This window comes from Lotus japonicus, chromosome 3 (assembly GCF_012489685.1).
Source record: "Lotus japonicus ecotype B-129 chromosome 3, LjGifu_v1.2".
In the NCBI taxonomy this organism is placed as follows: domain Eukaryota; kingdom Viridiplantae; phylum Streptophyta; class Magnoliopsida; order Fabales; family Fabaceae; genus Lotus; species Lotus japonicus.
This window is the reverse complement of record NC_080043.1, coordinates 22,141,525-22,163,939: the sequence shown is the minus strand read 5'-3', so window position 1 is coordinate 22,163,939 and position 22,415 is coordinate 22,141,525. Positions and strand designations below refer to the sequence as shown.

Sequence of the window (22,415 nt, the reverse complement as noted above, 5' to 3'; positions counted from 1 at the left end):
TTCAAGAATACGGTTCATAGGAATGGAATTTTCGACTTTAAACAACAATTTTCAAACGATTGCAATCGAGATCTATTTGATATGGACATGGTGGTAGATACCGTAATCTAAACAAATGGTGCAAACATAGAATAACTTAGGTGTTAATTGTGATCATCCGAAATAATCTTATTTTTTACGGATATAAAATAGCTTTTAAATCTAATTCTTTCTTCCTTTGGTAGTTCAACTCATACTAGTTAGTAAGGCTTTGCACAATATGTAGTCCTTCAGCCATTACGTGGGTCTTTGTTGGAAATGCCCCAATAGCCTGCTATCATTTACAAATTACACTCATCTACAACTATAGAACTACGGTAATCTGCTCTTGGAAAACTGACTTGTGCAAGGCCAATATTGCAATTTCGTTCAATGGTTACCGGTTGATTAAGTGATCCTATTTATCAGTGGTTCTCTATGTTAATTCGAGAACCATTAATTAATTATTTAGCTTGAGCTATATAGTGTGACTTCCTCTTGTACTGAAGAGCATGTGGTATCATTGAAGGTAAACTGTGATCTAATTGGAAATGTGTTATATCTAAATATAATTAACAGTATCTAATTTCTACTTTAGAAAAAAATAAGTGGTCCTATTTATCTTACCGTGTACAAATGGTTGAAACTAGAACAAAGAAATGGTACACATAGTTGCAAAATTAATAAATAGAGTGAAAAGCCAGCGGCCACAAGCGCAGCCTCAACTTTCATGGAGGACACAAAAGACACTAAACATCAATGTGTAAGTAAGACAAGATGATGAACCTTAATTAAACTAAAATTTCTCCTATTCATAAGATGATAAAAATTTAAATTATACTCAATATTGTTAGAACGTATGTGTATCATTTAGGCTGTTAAGCTTATCAAATCTTAGGGCAGACCCCGGAGATTTGGCAGAGTAACTCGGAGAGGTTCTTTGTGCTTTGCGAGACGGAATCTAGTTCGACGTTGGTCCTCACGGCTAATAACTCAGCATCTTCCACCTCCACCTATCTCAACTTTATCAATCCCTCATTTAATTCATTTCACTTGGGGAGGGGGGGGGGGGCGCATGGAGGTCCCGCTTCGGATCTCAGACAAGTTTTTGATGATCTCTTGGAGAGAAGTTAGTCTAGAGTTGGTCAACTTCGCTGATCACACATCTTCATTCACCAGCATGTCCTTCGACCTCAAGGAACTATTTATGATATCCCGCCTCTCACACAAGCTTTTGGCGGCATTGAGGTGGGCTTGGATACCATTTCCCTCAGCTTATTCAATCTCTCATTGTATTCCTTCTAGGTCTCATTTAATTCATTCCAGTTCTCTCGCCACGCCTCATCAAGCGTGGGCGGTGGACACCATTTCCCTCATTGTTTTACACGAGCTAAATTACCCCTAAAATTAGTTACTTTTTATTTTTATAAATTTAGTGCTAACATGTTATTATAAATTAAAATATTAATAATAATTTTTAGATGAGTATGTGATAAATTTTGTAAAATTATATATCTCTTGTCTCAATTTTTGAACTCAATCAAATAACATGCATGTTCAAACCTAGCTTTCAGTTTTATTCCTTTAACTCTAAATTAATTAATTTAGACATAAATAATAAATAAAATAACAAAACATTATCTTTTGACCAAATAATAAATAGTTTTTTATTATATGCAACAACAATAACAACAATAGTCTTGTCACATTAAGTGACATCAGATATATATGGGTCGCACTACGCCTCTAAGTTCGATCATAACCCAGATTATGAAAGATATTAATGATAACGATATTATTTTTAAAGATATCTTCGAGTTATTTTGTGCATCTCTCTACCCTCTCTATATTACTAAATATTATGTTATCAACATTCTCACTGATGCCTCCAAAGGTCTTCTTTGTATATACCCATATGACCATATCACCTTAAACCATGAGCTACGTTCAGTACATCATTGGTTCAGTACCCGTTGAAAATGTGACAATTGGAGAATTCAGGGTTAGAGTTTCTCTTTATCTCGAAGCTTCAAATGACTATTAGAATGACTTTTAATGCATATGTTGTTTGTGGAAAGTGATGTCTTGATACACAAGCTAACCTTCTAGAAAGCTTTATATTGAGATTTTCATTTTGCGCAACCGCATTGGTTGACCATGTAGTGTAGGATCTTCGTCTATCAGTAAGTGAATAAGACAAAAGCCACTTTTCAGATGTTAAGATAGAATCGCCATCAGCCTATAACTTGTAATTTATCTAGATCTTCAGTGTACTAGGACAGACGAATAGACCTTGACAAGTGTTCTTCTTATGTCAAACAAGATACTCTTCATCGTTTGAGACAAATTCTTCACATAAGTCATAAGTCGAAATGTGCTTCAATGTGGCATGAAATGTTCATGTCTAGAATGGTGGTGGTGGAGGTGGCAACAATAACACTAGTCAAGGGTGTTGAAGGTGGTGGGGCGACAAAGACAATGGTGGTGACTGGTGAAGGTGGTGATGGCGATATAGGCGATGATGGTAGAGAAACGCCGTAAATAAGAACACGACATAATGATTACATGAAAAATAAAGATTGTTATTCAAAAAACACCTCATAATATTTTTTTTTTCTAATGGCTCTACATTATCTTTTCAAGGTACTTATTTATAAATGGTCTTTTATAGTTTGTGTTTTACCTTATTTCTTATTTTTAGGAAAGAGAAGTGCGAAAAAAGCTAGATCAAACATTACCTATGTACCGATGCCTTTTTTTAAAGCTCCACCTCAAAAATATTGGAATATGCATCACATATACAAAATAGAATAATACTTTATTCACATTTGATTTCCACTCAAATGTAAGTGAAACTAGGAAGTTGCCCGTGCAATGCACAAATTTCTTAAAAAATATTTAATGTATGAAATTTTTTTGGTACATATTTAATGTACGAAATTATTTCTTAGTATTATATATATTGAATTTTTTTCCCCAAAGGTAGGGCTAAGCCCATATAATAATATTGAAATTTCTTTTGAAAAGAATAGTAAAGAGTTTTTTTTGGATAACATGAGGAAAAAAGAATAATAAAGAGTTTAATAATTTATGAATACATTATTTACAATATAATAATACTATGTATATATTTTAAAGTAAAAAATTGTTGTACTTGTGATTTCAGACCATCTAGCTAATATTAAAAATTGCTAAAAAAATTATCAACAAAAATTTGAAAATTTGAATTTATGAAGGAGAAAATCAAGAGAATATGAATTTAAATATATGAGGTTCTTTAAATTTGAGGGATTTTCATTAATATTTTACTTTAAGGGATGAGAGAGAGTGAAAAATAAAATTGAAAATTGAAATAAGTAAAAAGTAATGACGTGTCTGATTCTAGGAGTGAGTTTTTAGCTAAAGTGTCTCTTTGACCAAAATGAGGACTCTATTTTATTAGATAACAAAGTGGATAAGGAAAAGAGATAAAAAAAAATAAGTACTATGATATGCGATTGAGTAAAAAATATATAGAGCTTGGAAAGAAAAATAAGGAAAGTAAAATATAAATGAATCATTACTCTACCTATAAATTAATTTTGATTTTGCTCTAACTTCATAGTCTAGTATAGCTCCTCAATCCTCATTAACCTAACCCCTATCTAACCTTTATCAAGGAATTACAGTAATGATATATACACACCTCATTTTTTAAACACTCTATTTTCACATTTTTTTATTTCTATCTTTCTCCTCTTATTATTTATCTAATCTCATATTTTCTCTCTCTTACTTTTTCTTTTCTTCCTATCTCTCTCTTCCTTCCACCTCTCAAAGAGGTGTGTGTACATAACATTATTCAAGGAATTAACCCAATCCGTGTTAATTCCTAGCTCTATCCACAACCAATATTAATTGGCCAAAAATGTTGGTCTTTGATTAGTTATGGGGTCTTTGTCAATTATAGTAGGCAGGGACAGGGTCATGATAGTCTTTGCCTCTGGTCCCCAAACCCAATAGAACCCAAACTTCACCAATCATTGAACTACTCCTACAACGGGTCCACCATTTTACCATTTTCAGATTTACACACACGGTCCAATCTTGGAAAAAATTGAAGCAAGTAATCCAAACAAAACAAAACAAAAGTGAGTCCAAAACGTAATTAAATAAATTATATATAAAACCCAAGATAGATAGTGATAGTTTAGTTAGCAACACAAGCTAAGTGTATGAGAAGAATTATCAGGTACAATCCTCACACAATACATTTTTAAAGAGGGATGAAAAGTCTTAACGGTAACTAAATCCCGAATCTAACCGAGTATCAGATGTTTATGCCGAAAAATAAATGATATATCAATAACAAGGTAACACGGTACAATACAAGATGAACCTCTCTGAAATACGAATCAAAATCTCAGAGAATTTTGATAATCCTAGAAATTAAAATAAAACTCCGCAAAAATGGAAAAAACTAAAAATAAATTAAAAAAAAACGCCAGAAATTGCTGTTATAATTTCTCACTTGTCGTGATAGTTATAAAAAGTTATAGATCAATCGAGAATCGATTATCTAGTCTTGGAAGCCGGTTTTGGCCCAAACCGCGTTTCGGACCCGACTGAGATCGCGTCCTTTCAAAGTCCTTCCAATTCCTTCGTGCACCGACAACGAAGCCATTCGATTCCTCGCCAGAAACTCATGCGGCGGCACTCTTCCACCGCCGTGGAATTCCTCACCGTCATCATCATCACCATCATCCTCGTCGTGGTGGTGGTTGTTCCTTCTCCGGCTCTGCCTGTACTCATCGCCTAGGATCTTGGACCAGTCCGGCACGTTGACCGGCAGCGACGACGGAGCTCCGGATCGGCCGCCGCCGGAGGATGAGGAGGAGCTGCCGTGGAATCGAGAGGTGCGAATGGAGTTGCGGAACTCCGGTGAGTTGGCTCGGGCTGAGTTGAAGAGTTCGGACTCGTCGAACTCGAAAACGGAATCGGTGAGTGAATCTCGTTCCACCGCAGGGAGGAAGCGGTAGTTTGGTCTACCTTTGCTCATGGTCGCCATGGCAATCAAGCTTTTGATTCAACGATATTGAAAATTCAGAGTTGGTTAGTTGAAAATAATGGTTCTTCTTTGGTGTGCTTTTATAAAGGTTAGCTTGCTTTTTTAAATTAAATAAAGAAATGGAGGTTGAGTGTTTATTTCTTTTAAGTTATTCTCGGCCTACAAGTATAAGACTAATCATTTGACACTCTGAGATTAGATCAAATTAATGCTTTGTTTGTTAGGAGAGAGATAGAAGAGAGAGATGCAAGAGAGAGATAGTAGAGAGATGGAGGAAGTAACCTTGTTTGGTGGGAGAGATGAGCGAGGGAGGAGGGGTTGTAGAGGTGGGGCCCACCCCTTTTGGAGTCTCTCCAATTTGGAGATAAATTGAAGAGTAATCGTGGGTTGCATTTTTTTTATTTTTTTTCTACTTTTAGCCAACTTAGTGGCGGTTTTTAACCCCCACTTTGTTACTTTTTTTCAAAAAAATATTATTTTAATCTAAAGTTAATCTTTTATCTCTCTTCCACCTCATTATTTCTCATCTCTCTCTCCTCTATTTCTATCATACCAAACAACCTCTTAAATCCACTCTATTTCTCACATATTTCTCTCTACTCAATTTCTCTCTTTTCTACTCTCTCTTCTCTATCTCTCTCTACCCTACCAAACATAGTGTAAATGAGTAGACTCTTCTAATACATACTTATTCATACGCATCGCACAGAAATCGAACCTTCTGAACTAGTGTTTAAGGGACTCAATTATCAGTCGTTGGGTGATTTTTTTCCAACGCATCCCACCGTCGACAGCTATAAAACTAATCATTGAAGCTATGAGATAATATTAATTGAGTATATATATATTTCTCAATAAATAATTCTTCATATCTACTGTCCAAAAATCAAACTATCAAGATTATATATTTATGGGGTTCAACAATCTATTAGTTGTGTCATAGTTTGTTGGTGGGGTTTGATGTTGTTGTTGCTTTTGGTGAAGCAGTTTTGGATAAGAATTGAGGTTGTGGATAGGAGAGGGTAAATTTGGAAATGGGAAATTAGGGGGGTCTTTCTTACGAGGAGATGATGGGTGGGGGTACATAGTCCACCTGATGAAGGTTTTGATTTGAGGTGGAAGAAAAGGAAAAGGACACAAGTGGTCCTGTTTAGACGTTCGAGGATGGTGACACGTGTGAATGAGAGGCTTCGTGGGAGTGAAAGAGGGGCATGGTGGCACGTGAAGAGGCCCCTTCCTCATCACCATCCTCACGTCACAATTTCACTGCCTCGATTGATGATGTTTTAGGGTAAGGTTTCTTAACTAATGGGGTTTACTACACTAATGATTTATTCACACTTTAATTTCTCTTATATTTCATTTTCACTTTTTTTTACATTTTTTATTACAGTACATATCACATTACTCATTATCTCTTCTCACTTCATATATCATTGAGGTGTAGGTTAAAATTTACATTAGAGGTAGGATAGTTCGAGCTAAAATTTTGCGCAATAAATCTGCTTAAAAAATTTAGTCTTAACTCTGATCTATTATCTGTTATTATTATCTTTACGGTTTGTTAACCTAATTTGGTATAAGATTTTATATCGACCAATAAATTTACTATTAGAGAGACTAGCAAATTTATATGTTAATGAGTTAAGTTATACAATTTTTTTGTTGTTTTAACTTGTTGATAAATGTTAAGTTATACGAATAGAAATTTTTTGTAATTAGATTCGCAAGATTATAACTAGGTAAAATTGAAAATAAGTTCTACTATGTTAATTTTTTAAGGTCTGATAGTCTATTTTAATCTAACTAGTTTGAACATCAACCTTTCATGATCCTTTCATAGCTAGAAATTTGTGATATACTACAAAATGTTTAGATTACTAACTTACTTAGTCTAAAAAAAATAAGCGGGAGCATTGTTAATCCTTATAAAAAATTATAAAAGATTGCACTTACTTTCACTTATTTTCGTGATAGACAAATTTTGTAAACATATTCTTTTAACATGAACAATTTATGTTCGTTTAAAAGTTGAAAAAGTTGAAACATATTCTTTACATTCACCCATTTGTTTCATTGGAAGGTGTGGAATGTGCTTTTTAAGTTCCACCAACCTATCTCCAAAGAGTGTTGATACATTTATATATATATATATTTTTTTTGGTATAATTGATATATTTACAATTAATTTCTTTTCCATTTCATTTTCACTTATTTCATTTTCTTATTTTCTTATTTTTTTTATTACATTACAAATTATATCATGCATTTATCCATTTTCTTCTACTATCTCCCTTAAATGGAAGTGTAATTGGATTGTGAAGATAAACATTTCCATATTCAAATATACTTTTATTTCTAAAAAAATAAGTGGAAGTTCGTAAACACATGTATATCTTAAATATGGAACTAATACTCTGAAATGATCGATAGAGTCACTTAAATAGTAGTAATAAAGTAAGTGATCATAATTCATAATCATAATAATAATAATATCATGTTACATATATTAAGATTAATTTCCCTTTTGCTGAACTAATGGTCACTGACTTGGATCCAGTGTCTTTTTTATTTCCTTGTGCCAGCTGAGTACTAACTGGATGTGGATGTCCATTGTCCTCTCAGACGCGACATGCATAATCTCACCACTTTATCGTTTAAAACTCCGAAATTATCCTTCACTCATTGCTTTTTTGACACTACAAATTAAATAATAGAACCATCTGCTTCATTTCTCTGTCTTTTCCCCAACTTTCTCTTTCCATTTCTGTTCAAAATTCTAAAGTATCACAAAAATTTTGAAATATAAAAAAAAGATCCCGTCGCCGGCGTCGCGCCATCGCAAATCTTATTTTTAAAAAGAAAAAAATACTCTCAATATTAACTTTATTAATCTCTTTACAACACTATCTCATGTAGTGGTTAATATTTAGATGGGGTTGAGAATTTTATCGTGTGAGGGTTGAAGAGTCCTTTTAAAATTATTAAGTGTTTCACATTTGAATTACACTTCAACAAAATAAAAAGAGAAGAACAACAAAATAAAAAGAGAAGAAATGAGAAATATGATAAGTAATACGATAATAAAAAAGAGTGATATGTTGAAAAAAATGGAACTGACATATGGACCGTCATAATTCGTGAGCCGGATGGACGAGCTTTAGGGGATGCTACCTGATGGACCAGGAGCTCGTAAGAGCATAAGGCTTACGTCAGAGGGTGACCCGCCTTGTCAACCGGACGTCGTGCAGTTATGTCAGTAGGCATAAGATCCTGTATTCTCACTTGACTACATATCTCGCTTACTAGTCAGCCGACCAGAAACAATTGGACCGTCATGATTTGGGTTGGGCGTAAGAGGCCCCCGAGTTTTGAACCTGTCACACGATGAAGGAAGTTCATAGAAGACGTACAACTGGGCGACTAGCCAGCACACAACTCATTAGAAAAGAACATGTGGTTGACTCTGAATTTCGTGGAGTATGTCCAATTAGTCAACCAACCAAGTTTATTGTAGCAGTCTAGGGTTAGGTAGCTCATCCACTATATTAGGGGGCCTCCGCTACTCTATCTAAGTTTACTCTTTCACTCTAAGCTTTCTTACTCAGCCGACTTGAAGTTTTTCTTGACATTGGAATGTAACAAACAACTACATTAGACTGAGTGAATCATGACAGAGAAGCTGAATAACATTGGAAGGAAAAACTTCCAAACGAGTAAAAGAACTCATTCACGAGTATCTCTTTTAGCTAAAACATGCATAGATACCTTATTCAAATGTACCTTTAAATTATTAATAAAATATATATTGATTATGATAAAAAAATAGTAAGTTACGAACTTACACTTAATGAAAATTAAGGTTACAAACATGTATGCCATTCCCTACCTTAAATCTGATCCAAAATCATCTGCATATCCGTTATCGGCCACCACCACGGGAAAGACCACTACCCTATCCACCAATGATTTCCTCCAAACTGCAGAAATCAACCCTTCACATAGAGAATATTACATGAGAAAATTACAAAAATTCTTATTTTCGATCTTTGACAGATGTCGCCACCTGTTCGAAAAACAGTTGCATATCCCTCCCAACAAATCTCTTTTCCAGGATTCAAACTTGTGTTGTTATCCTTACAAGGGTCTAGCTTTCTTCACACTGGACCAACACCTTTCAAAAGACTTTCCCGGGATTACACACCGACACTCGTACGACATCGACACAACACGTGTCAGACACTTCTTTGAAGCGTCCATGTAAAATAATATTTTTTTGTGGCTCGGACACTTGAGCTGACACCTCTTCTTAGCTCGGACAACTGGACACTTATAGTTAAAAAAAATAGAAGTCAAACCATGAAAGAAATTACATTTTTCACTTGATGAATTATATCTAAAGGTTATACTTTTCACTGGTCATGATCAAGAAGGAGGTGAAAACTATTAGATAAATTAGCTCTTTTTTGTTTTAGATAAAGAGATTACTTTGTAAAATTGTTCATCTGAGTATTTTTATGAAGCTCACATAGAGTTTAGGAAAATGGTTTCATGTTTTCTTTGTAAAAAGACTAACTTATATTACTTTGAGAATGTCAATATCTATTTATCTACACACACGTAGCACAAAACATAAGGTTCTGCCATGTGATTTTCTGGTCATAGGTTCGAGTTGTTGAATTAGTCTCTTTCAGAAACGCAAGGCAAGACTGCCTACATTAGATCCACAAGGCGGATCTGATCACTCTTCGGACCTCGCGCATAATGAGACCTTTAAAGCACCACGTTTGGCCTATTTATTCATTCTTAGAGAAATATTTTGCTTGTGTGGTGAGCCTGAGTATGGGATTAGGATCCTATCATGTCACATGACACTGTTCTCTTCATAAGTGTTTAGAAGGTTTCATTTATTTAACAAATATGAAGAGAAAGATGATCGCAGAATTCTAACATGGCACTATCAAGTGAAGTTTTTGACATGAGAAGATTCGAATATGTGTGTGTGCGTAACAAATAGTTTATGTAACTAGAGTTTCTGAGGGTGATTTGGTCTAGATTGTAGTTGATATGCTCACTTAAGTCAAATGATAGAGATTGCTTTTTATACTAGCTCACCTATCTATCTATCATCCCATTTGGCTTATAATTTGAATGTTAGATTGCAAGTATAAGTGAAAACAAAATTACCAACTTACTTAAAATTATTTTCTATGTTAACTTCTGATATTTATTATGAGCAAGAGGTCCCCAGAGGTGTATTGTGTGCTTGTTTACTTTGTCCAATTGTACTTGCTGGATTAAGCTCTAGTTTTCTTCTTCTTATTGTTGGGATATCAAATGATAGAGATTACTTCTCATATTAGCTTACCTATCTATCTATCATCCCATTTGGCTTGTAATTTGAATGTTAGATTACAAGCAATAGGTGAAATCAAAGTTACCAACTTAATTGAAATTATTTTCACTCGATGAACTATAGCTAAAGGTTATACTTTTCGCTGGTGATGATTAAGATGAGGTGAAAACTAGTAGATAGATTAGTTCTTTTTTGTTTTAGACAAAGAGATTACTATGTAAAATGGTTCCTCTTAGTATTTTCATGGAGCTCACATAAAATTTAGGAAATCGGTTTCATGTTTTCTTTGTAGAGGGACTAACTTATATTGACTTTGAGAATGTCAATATCTCTATCTATCTACACACACACGCACGTAGCACACACACACACTACGTATACAAGCGGTGTCGCAGTGTCCTACATTTTGAATATTATTCGTGTCAGGGAGTCGGTTTCGTGTCGTGTCGCAATGTCAGAATCAGTTTATCATAGATAATCACAATAACATGAGAGACTGAAATCGCATAAATCAAAATATCGTCTTTTGAATTAGAGTAAACAAGATCAATGAGATTCCTCCTCCTCCTCCTCCTCCTCCTCCTCCTCCTCCGTTTTACATATTTCATCTTCATTTACTTTCCTCGTGCTTTGTTCTTCAAACCCATGTGGTGGTTAAAATGGAGAACCTCAGTTGGGTTTGTGAGATCAAAACCTAAAAATGGCACTTGGTATAAGGGACAAGGGGGAAAATGTCGTTTTTTCCTCTACGATTGCATTGTACCCAAAAAGTCAATCCGCACAAAGGCTAGTAACATTAACCCTAATACTTGCCTCCCAACCTGGAACATAAAATATTCACAACTATGCATCGAAACCCAGTAACAACATTCAAAGCTCACTCGAATTCAGCAAAACACAAATCTCATTTGGTGGATATCCCCTCTCTCAACCCAACCCAAGCGTAATTTCACAATCACAATAACCCAATTTGTAACGATTTGAATGAATAAAAGGGGGAAACTACGAAAAGAAGCAACATAAAAACAACAAAAATAAGAAACTCATTTTCATGGTGGCGAATTGGAGAATGAGAAAGGTGAAAACTTTGCTTACTAACGTGACCAAGAACTAGGTCGATGAAATCAAGGTTTAGAGGCAAGAGCGGATGGCAAAAATATGGGAAGGGTGATGAGCAAGTGAAGAGAAGGGTTCAAAGTCGCTTCTGACATCCCCGAGCCAACTTTCCTCCCTTACCTTTTTGTCGTCATTGTCCTCGTCCACACTCCACCGTTTCCCACATGCAAAGTGACATACATATAGAGAGAATGAGGGAGTGTGAGAGAGGTAACAACCGTGAGAAGAAGAACGAGTTAAGTCCCGCCGGTAAGTGTTATGAGAACCCGTCTTGATACGCACATTGACAATAATGTTGCAGACCACAGTGGCGTAGGTTCGCTGGTCCTAGGAGAAAAACCATGGTGGTGGGTTGCAAATTGAAGGAAGAAGCTGGGTGGTCTGGTGGTGAAAATCTCTTATGGGAAGGGCGATGGTGCTATAGAGTTAGGTTTTGAGATCCTAGGTGTTGGGAATGGTTATGGCAGTGTTTTAGTGATGTCAGAGCAAAGGTGGTGGTACTGTTTAGGTGATGCTCAAAAGAGAGATAAATTGAAGGGCTCGTTTGACACACCGTACTGACATGATAGTATAAGCTTATACAATATATTATATACTTATTTATTGCTTGGTGCTAACATTGTATTCTATAAGCTTATACATCAATTTCCTCTTATACATTAAAATAATGGATTATTTAATCCACCCTATGGATGATGGATAATGCATGATAAAAGTGTGATGAATAAGTTACATGAAAGTATTTACCACCACTACCCTCCACCGTCGCCACCACCACCACCTCCACCATTCACTACCATCGCCACCACTACCACTAACGCCACCACCATCCACCTTCACCACCACCTAACACCACTGTTACCACTATCGCCATCGCCGCCACCACCCTCCACCTCCGCCACCACCACAACCACCACTATTATCCACCTCCACCACTGCCACCACAGCCGTTGTCGTTACCGACATCGTCACTGCCATACATACCACCGTCACCACCACCATCATCATCATCATAAAGTCATAAACTTCCAATACCACCACTACCACTTAACCGCCATTGTCATTGCCACCACCACTACGTATCGCCATAACCAACTCCCTTCACCGCATCCACCACCTCCACCACCACTGTCACCACCATCACCATCACTTCCAACACCACCATCGTCGTCGCCGCTATGCTCAGCACAACCCTCCACCATCACTTTCAGCACAACCACCACCGCCTCTTTACCAACCATTAACATCATCCTCATTTTTATAATATATATCATTATTCAATATTTCACGAAACATATGTTTATATTAATTTTAACGAAATGATAAGTAATCCATTATATGACTGAACACTGTATAGTATTAAATTTTTATCATGCCTAATACTATCACGCCTAATACTATCACACCCTATACAATCAAGCCTTATACTATACAACATACCAAATGAACCCGAAAAGAATGTATGTGGTATAACAATCAAGCTTATGGCCTTAAATTGTTTGCTATTATGTTAGCATCTAGCCAGCAATTGCTTGCACTCGCTGTCCTTCACAAATAAAAAAGAAATTTACAGTTAGCATGTGACTATAATTATTTCCAGCTCGAATCTGCAGCCTAATTTTGATTGTTTTTTCTAAAAGTAATTTTGATTGTGATTATTCTTTTTGTGAGACTAGAGTATAAACTAGGCTTAATTGCACTTTTGCTCCCTGATCTTTCACCTTTGTGCGATTTACCTCCCTCATCTTTAAAATGAGCGAATTCCCTCCCTCTTCTATTAATATGTGTGATTTAGGCCCTTCCGTTAGTTAGCCGTCCAATTGCTAACGGTGGTTGCTATTTTCACCCCCCTTTTACTAACCACACCCCCTTATCAGAAATAAAAATAAAAAAATAAAAAATAAATTAAATAAATTAAATAAAATTAATAGAAAATAAAAAAAAAACTATAAATTAAAAAAAACTGAAAAAATATTTTTATAAAAATCAAAGAAAAAATAATAAAATAAATGAAATAAGTTAAATACAATTAATAGAAAATGAAAAAATATTTTTATAAAATCAAAGAAAAAACTGAATTTTTTTTTATAAAAATCAAAGAAAAAAATGTTTTTATAAAGTCAAAGAAAATAACATATTTTTTTTAATTGAAGATAGAAATTTAAAAATAAAATAAAAGAAGAATTTGTTTCTATTTGCACCACCTACACTAAATTAAAAATAATTATTCTTTTATTTTATTTTTAAATTTCTACCTTCAATTAAAAAAAATATTTTATTTTCTTTGAATTTATAAAAACATTTTTTCTTTGATTTTTATAAAAATATTTTTTTCAGCTTTTTTTTTTATTTTATAAAAATGTTTTTTCATTTTCTATTATTTGTATTTAACTTATTTCATTTATTTTATTATTTTTTCTTTGATTTTTATAAAAATATTTTTTTCAGTTTTTTTTTTATTTTCTATTAATTGTATTTAATTTATTTCATTTATTTCATTTATTTTTTTATTTTTTAGCTTAATTGCACTTTTGCCCCCTGATCTTTCACCTTTGTGCAATTTACCTCCTTTTTTTATTTTTATTTTTATTTTTATTTCTGATATGGGGGTGTGGTTAGTAAAAGGGAGGGTGAAAATAGCAACCGCCGTTAGTAATTGGACGGCTAACTAACGGAAGGGCCTAAATCGCACATATTAATAGAAGAGGGAGGGAATTCGCTCATTTTAAAGATGAGGGAGGTAAATCGCACAAAGGTGAAAGATCAGGGAGTAAAAGTGCAATTAAGCCTATAAACTATCAACCATCAACAATAGTGATTAATTTATTTGCTGAGAGTTAGTACTTATACTAAGTAGTAAATAATTGGTCATAATATATGCTCTATTCCAATGAGCTATATTGATGTCCAAACTTATGGTTAAAAGATAAAATGAACTAACAAATACGTCACACCATACTTTGTGATTGATTGTAATTATTCTCTGGTATAAATATAATACATATATACCATATGCCAGATATATAGTAATATGTTACATAATTTTAAAGCATCTTATCCACTTTAGCCTCACAAGTATTTTTTTCAATAATTAGATTAGGGTGTAAGTCAAACTAAACAACAATAAGGGAATTAAATCCTAAAAAGCATTATAGCTCTGATGCCCATAATGAAACAAACTAATTGACTTCAAAAAAAAAAAAAAAGAAACAAACTAATTAACATGCTCTGATCCACTTGAAACAAAGTAAGCACAGACAGAAATGAAAACACCATATATAAACCCCAAATAAAATATTAAACTTCAAAGCTTCATCAAAGAGTTGATCTTATATAATTAAAGTGTAAATTTGATATTGATTTCTTTTATGTCACTTCTTCTACTTTTCAAGCCTTGATGGCTCTGCCAAATTTGCAGAGTTTTATCTCTACTGCAAGACCATCAACAACGTACAAGTGCACATGCAACATACATCACTAAAACAGGAATTAGGACAAGCAAACTACAAGAGGGATTAGAGGTGGCCGCGGTTGGTGGTTGGAGTTTGCATGTGGAGGCATTAGAGGTGACATAGGTAGAGGTCGTGAGGGTGCATGGCGTCAGTGGAGGTCGCGGAGGTGACGCCGGTGGTGAACAATGGTGGCCGCAAAGGTGGCACATGTGGTTGTAGGAGGAGAGGGATGTGGCGGCGATTGCGGTAGCAGTACAACGATGAGAGCAAAGACTAATGGAGTGGAGAAAACCAATGGTGGCCATAGAAGGGGGAAACTAGGCAATTAAAAAAAAAAAAGCTGACTTATTGGGTAGCAAATCCACCTAGTTAATATGGAAGATAATTCAGCTATCGTGGAAAAAACACCTACTTAAAAGAAAAAGAAACCTCCATAAAGAAAGAGAAATCCAAAAGAGAAGAAGATCTGCCGACTGATATTTTGTATAAACCCTATAGTAGAGAAAACTTTAGGTTAACCTTGTCACTTTTTTCTTTTTAGCCTCACAAATTTTTTGAGTCGTAATGAATCAAACTAGACACATAAACTCTTACCTAAGATAAACCAATTAATGACTAATTTTTCGAATTAAATTTCCTAATATTAACTATACTTCTCAATCATACTCTTGTTGATTATCCGAACCTTACTCCATACCTGATAATCAACAAATTCAACATCCCTCAATCCCTCTAAGAAGATCAATAGAATTGACATAACACCCCTGCACATCTTCAAAATTACTCTTTGCTCAACTACAGAAGCCAATATTTCCCACCCTATATATCCAAGCTTACCTAACTACCTATGATAAATTGGCCCCTATTTGTTAATTAAGCAAGTTTCCTTAATTCCTTTACCGTTTACATAGGAGGAACCTTTTTTTACTATCAAGTTAAAAAAAGCTAATAACACATGGACCATTGTTCCACTACCACCTAACAAGCACATCATTGGTTGTATGTGGGACTATATATAAACTCAAACACAAAGTAGATGGAAATATATACCCATAAAAATAAATTAAAGCACAAAAGAATATACTTGGTAGGCAGGAATATATATTTTTTGACACATTTTGTCGAATCACAAAGCTTACTTTTATTTTGGTTCTATTAGCAGTGGTAACCGTAAAAATTGCATCTTTTGCAATTAGGCACCAACAATGCTTTCCTAAATGATCAATGAATTGAGATTTTTTCCCTCTGTTTCTCTTTTTATCCATCATCAAGTTTCTATCCTATAGTAATGTGCAATACAGTTGGGATTTTATTTTACTAAAAATTCACGCTTTGCTGAGATTTGTAATTGTATGTTCGCATCCTTTAATTTGTGTGCCACTCTCTTAAAATCAACTTTCAAAAGGTTGATAATGTATTATATTTTCCATTAGTGGGATTGAGGATCAACATTGCATATTTGCATATATCACTTGGAGCTTTACGTATATAATATTAAAAAAGCGAAAGGCATCTAAACCTAGATCTCACAAAACAAACATCATTAACCTAAGAACTTATGTGTTCTTTCTTTTAAGATTGAGATCACAAAACAAGCGGAAGGATTCTAGAGATTCCTCCAAAAAGGTTATTTCTAATTATTATATTATATTTTTTTTTAGAGTTTAATGGTTGTGCACTATCAGTGTAAAAATGTTTTACACATACATTTAATAATTGAGTGTCACATATTCAAAAACATTTATGTTACTTTTTATTTTAATTAAATTAAAAGCTTATTTTTTATTTGGCAATTCATCATTGGATGTCTGTGTAAAAAAATGTTTACACTAACAGTGTATTATCATTAATTTTTTTTAATAATATAATATATTATATAATAGGAGATATATTTTATGAGATGTAAATAACAAATTAAGTAATCAACATATATAGTATTACCTCCGTTTTTTTTTCTACAAGAGGAAGGCTCGTTCCTTATTAACTGTTCATTTAATTTAGAGAAAAAAATATTTATATTTATTTGTTCACTTAGTTTTCAAGAGAGCATTAATTAATGTTTTCTTAAATAATGCTCTCTTAAAATTCTAAATACACAATGAATAAAAATAATTTATTTCTCCAGATGAATAGTTAATAAGAAAAAGATGTAGTATTATATAGGCTTAATTGCAACTTTGACCCTTGACGTTTGCCAGAAAAGTAATTTTGATCCCTCACCTAATTTAATTACATGGATGACCCCTGACGTTCACACTCGTAGGCAACGTTAGTCCTTCTATCAATTTCCGTTAAAATCTAACGGTTTCTATAAAAAAAATCCAGAAATCTATCATCTTCATCTCCTCCTCTCATGTATTGTTGAAAGCTTTCATTCAATTACTCAAAGCGTTTATGTTTTTTGGCTTCTTTTGCTAGAACTTTTTTCCCAATTCCCATCCTTGCTAATTCCTCATAACTCACAACACAATCCGTCCCTCCAAACTCTCTACAACAACAACACATTTAAATTAAACCTCAAATCCCATCCTTCTTCCCCAACCTCAAAATCCAGCCATGAATCAAGCACCGCCATCGCCACCTCCAACCCTCTCTCCCCACAGCAGAAACCACCGCTACCTCCAACTCTCGCTCAACCACAGTCATCACCATCACCATCACCGATTCCTCTCTCCTCCATGGAAGAACTTAAGGAAGCCATGAAAGGAACACCATGGCCTTTTCCCTCCATTTCTGATGAAACCACGAGTTCGATGAGGAAACTACCACCGCCATTTGATTCCTCGTCTCATCCGCAGAGAAACCCCTCAATAAATTTATGCTTCACCGCAAACGTCGCCGTCCTTCGTCGCGCGCCGCCACAAGTGGCGATTTCCGGCGATATCTCTGTCGTGCTCCAAACTGAAAAATGAGAGTACTTTCTGGAAGCTCTCCACGTCCTCTTTTCGAATCCGAGACCAGATCAAGGAAAGGAGGAATCTTTCTTCATTGCCTACGATCTGAAGCGTTGAAGGTGTTGGTGTCTTCTCTCGCTTTGATCTGGGTTTGGGGGTAGGAGTCAGGTGTGCGATCTGAAGTGTCGGAGTTGCGGTCTAGGTTTGGGTGGAAGAAGAAGAAGTGACTCTGATTTTTATTTTATCATTGAAGGAAGAAGAAGAGGCTCTGGTTTTTGCGTTTTGCCTGAGTTTTGTTGAATATAATGAAAAATATGGTTAAAGATGATGAAGAAGTCTATAAATTTCTGGATTTTTAATTTTTTTTTTCAGAAACCGTTAAGTTTTGGATAGAATTGGACGAAAGGACTAACGTTGCAAACGGATGTGAACGTCAGGGATCATCCATGTAATTAAATTAGGTGAGGGGTCAAAATTACTTTTCTGACAAACGTCAAGGGTCAAAGTTGCAATTAAGCCTATTATATATGTCTCGCCTTAAGGCTACATCTATCTTTATACTTTAGAAAAGAGAATCACTGTGAGCCCCACCTAGATGACTTGACATTCCAAGGTTAACTCTCACTCACCCTCCTCATTAGCTGACAAGTGTCACACTCCTATTCATTTGGACCAAAATATTACAAGCTCATTTTCATTTGAATATTGTATGGATACCCATTATTGAAAGTCTTTTGAATGTTTATTTGAATTTTGTATTAAGCCCCCTCATTAATTGAATTTTTCGTTAGCACATTAATGGTTGATTAATCTTTGACTAATTTGGTTTTAATTAATTACAAATAACTTATGGTCGTTTTTTTTAAACTCACTAATTTATTGTCGTTTCTTAGACTCACTAATTTCCTTGCATAAGTTAAGCAATGAAATTGATTTGAAAAATTAAAAATAATTAAATGACGTTACAATAATTAGGTACGGTAAGGTACTTGATTTGGAAGGAAATTAAATAACGTTACAATAGTTAAGTACTTGATTTGGAAAATTAAAAATAATTAAATGACGTTACAATAGTTGGTTAATTAAATTTGGGATGATTTTAATAATTAGTAGTCTTAATTTCGTTGGCTGTTGTGTACATTAATTTTGTTCCTTACATTTAGCGAACTAATTTCGTTTTTTTTAACTCACTAATTTATTGTTGTTTTTTTAAACTGACTCATTTATTGTCGTTTTTTAAACGCACTAATTTCCTTTCATAATTTAAGCAATGAACTTGATTTGGAAAATTAAAAATAATTAAATAACACTTGTTAGGTGCGGTAATTGACTCAGTTAAGGTTGTTACAATAATTCTGACCATAAATAAAAATAATCACAATTTCAAATTCCTTCAATCTTTGAGAAACAGTCTTGATTTGGAGAAAAAGTAATAATCACAATTTCAAATTCCATACAAAATTAATTACATTATCAAATATTCTCCTTCCTTTTTTATCCTGCCGTCATCATTAACCCTAATTCTGACTCATCTATATATCACCTTATGGGTTCGTTTGGTACGCCGTATTAGACAGGATAGTATAAGCTTATACAATACATTATGGACTTATCCATTGTTTGGTGCTCACATTGTATTGTATAAGCTTATACATCAATATCCTCTTATACATCAAAATGATGGACTATTTAATCCACCCTATAGATGATGGATAAAGCATGATAAGAGTGCAATGTATATATAAACTATTTCAATATATTTAACCAACCGCCACCACAATCACCCTCCACCACTACCGCCACCACCGTCGTCGCCACCACCATCCACCACTGTCACCACCACCACAACCACCATCCACCACTACCACCACCATCGTCGCCGCCACCACAACCACCCTTGACCACCACCGCCTCCACCACTACCGCCATCACCATCGTCGCCGCCACCACAACCACCACCGCTGTCGCCGCCACCAAAACTACCCTCCACCACCACCGTCTCCACTACTACCACCACTGCCGCCGCCACCACCACCTTGCTCTAGTCATCGTTATCACCACTACCACCACCACCATCCCACCACCCTCCACCGCTGCCGCCATCACCACCGCCACCGCTGCCGCCACCAGCCCACCACCCTCCACCATCACCACCACCGCTGCTGCCATCATTGAGACCTTCATACCACCACTGTCGTCGCCCCCAACTTCTACCACCACCGCCGCCACCAACACCACCATCCACCACCACTGTCACCACCATCGCCACCACCACCATCGTCCCCTTCCAATACCACCACTACCACACCACCAGTGTCGCCACCAAATTATACAGTGTATGATGAAACGTTGTATAGTATTAAAATTTTATCAGGCCTTATCATATCAGGCCTAATACAATCAGACCTTATACTATCAGGCCTTATACTATACAACATACCAAACAGGTCCTATGTTATTCTTGACCTTCATCATTCCTTCCATTTTCCAGTATCTAATAGCTCTGAAATAACCTTTGTTTTGATGGAAATCGACGATCTCGCCACCATCGATGCCTCTAAGGAGAACTAGACTATTGTTGCAAAAATGAACCGTTTATGGCTAAACCCTAGCTTATATGGTTTGAAGCTTCCATTTTCCATGGACATGGTTCTTATGGACGACAAGGTATGACACCTTTTTACATAATCACCCATGTTTTAAGTTCTTTTTTTAATGGTTGGTAAATCTCTTATGTTCTCTATTTATTAAATTTCAGGGTTGTAAGATTCACGCTACGGTTAGGAAGACTCTTATTTACCGATTTCAATCTTTGCTGAGTGAAGGAAGTGTATATCAGATTTCGTTCTTTGGTGTTGGTGAAAGTGGTCGTGATTTCCGTCCAACCTCGCATCAATTAAAGATCAACTTTGATATACATACTTTTGTACGATTGGTTCCGAACAAGGCTATCAACTTAAGCCCTTACTGTTTTGTGCCACTTTCTGACATAATGTTTAAGGACCTTGATATGTCTTTCCTTATAGGTATATACTCTTTTGTAGCCTTTTGAGTTTTAAATTGCAGTTCTTAAATTTACTTAAATGTGTTTTTGATTGAGCAGATGTGATTGGAATTCTCACTTGAGCAAGTGGTGAACAAGAGTTTGAGAAAGATGGTAAAAAGCAGAAAAGAATAACTATTGAACTTGACCAGATGGATACACTCAATGTTCAATGCTTATTCACACTTTTTCCACAGACTTTATGTGAAATCGGTTTTATATTTTCCCAATTTTTTAATACGGTTCGGGTTGAATGTGCATTTTTTTGGAAAGTATGTTGCTGAAGTCGCTGGTTATCTTGCATCGGTTGATGCATCCAATGTTGTCGTTGTTGTGCAATGTGCCAAGATAAAACCTTTTAAAGGTATTTAAAAGTTTGATCTGGTGTTGAATAATCAAAATTTAGGAGCGCATGCTTTTTTCCTTTATCCTAATATTTTTTACAGGTAAGACAAGCCTCCAAAATGTTTATGGAGCTACAAGGGTTCTCTTTAATTCTCTCATACAAGAAGCTGCTCCTCTCCGAGCTCGGTAAATTTTATTCTGATTTTTAGATCTCTTTCATTGTTTGTATTCATATCAAATTATGAAATCGGCTATCTCCGAGGTTCTTGGAGTCAAATGATCCTGCTGCACATGTCATTAGCCCGCTTCAAGACTCGGCAAAAAAATCTACTCCTGAAGATGATTTCCTAAAACAGAGTGATGGGACCATCGAGCAACTCAAAGATCTTGCTGAGGCATATTCTTGATTTAACAATTCAATAATAATAAATATTCCAGATTTAATTACAACATTATTACACTTCTTGATTTGCGAATTTAATTTTTCAGAAGTCCTATTGTGTTGTTCTTGGTACTGTTAAGTATATTGCAGAGGGTATGGATTGGTATTACCCTGCGTGAAAGTATAGCAAGAAGGTATATCCTGCTAACGGTATGTATTTATGTGAGCCATGTAATCGTCACGTTGTTTCTCCGACTCACAAGTTCATACTACAACTTCGGGTGAGGGATTCAAAATACATTGCTACCTTTGTGATTTTTTATCAGGAGGCTACTGCTCTACTAAACAAATCCTGTGCAAATCTGCTTGAAACTATTATATGTATATTTTTGGTAGCATATGATTCAAGTGAAATTTATATATACATTATTAACCATTTTTAATTTTTTTTCCACAATTGCAGGGTGCTGATTTTTCTTACAATTATTTTCGATTTAAATTTTATTAATCGAAAAACTGATATGGTTTTTTTTTTTAATTGTTGACAACATAAAAAGATGTCAAGCAGTTTATTGATCATCTAATTCGAAGGGTTATTGACGTTGTTATAAAGTTTGTTTAACATTTTCAAATTATACTAAGTTTATCTTTGTATTGGTTACTATACTCATATATATTTTTTCCTTTATAGGTTCTATTGCTCAAATATGTTTGCTAGACTACAGGATTGATTTTGAAGTTTTTGTCATTAATCATGGACTA

The 22,415-nt window shown here is 34.9% G+C and overlaps 2 protein-coding genes across 2 annotated transcripts; one reads left to right on the top strand and one right to left on the bottom strand.

The window, feature by feature from the left end:
• Positions 1–4,334: 4,334 nt before the first annotated feature.
• LOC130749695 (protein S40-4-like) lies at positions 4,335–5,144 on the bottom strand. Its single transcript, XM_057603075.1, has one exon. The coding sequence runs from the start codon at positions 5,063–5,065 to the stop codon at positions 4,577–4,579; it is 489 nt and encodes a 162-aa protein (XP_057459058.1). The 5' UTR covers positions 5,066–5,144; the 3' UTR covers positions 4,335–4,576.
• A 15,325-nt stretch (positions 5,145–20,469) lies between these two features.
• LOC130743766 (uncharacterized) lies at positions 20,470–22,124 on the top strand. The gene is made up of 7 exons (XM_057595996.1): positions 20,470–20,550; positions 20,642–20,909; positions 21,373–21,457; positions 21,534–21,666; positions 21,804–21,863; positions 21,980–22,034; positions 22,117–22,124. Exons 1-7 carry the CDS (start codon positions 20,470–20,472, stop codon positions 22,122–22,124), a joined length of 690 nt encoding a protein of 229 aa, XP_057451979.1.
• The last annotated feature ends 291 nt before the right edge of the window (positions 22,125–22,415 follow it).

Coding starts and splice junctions, on each gene's coding strand:
- LOC130743766 (XM_057595996.1), top strand. CDS start 20,470: ATGAACCGTTTATGGCTAAACCCTAGCTTATATGGTTTGAAGCTTCCA. Junction 21,458..21,533: donor GCTGCTCCTCTCCGAGCTCG/GTAAATTTTATT, acceptor GCTATCTCCGAG/GTTCTTGGAGTCAAATGATC. Junction 21,864..21,979: donor GAAGGTATATCCTGCTAACG/GTATGTATTTAT, acceptor ATTTTTTATCAG/GAGGCTACTGCTCTACTAAA.
- LOC130749695 (XM_057603075.1), bottom strand. CDS start 5,065: ATGGCGACCATGAGCAAAGGTAGACCAAACTACCGCTTCCTCCCTGCG.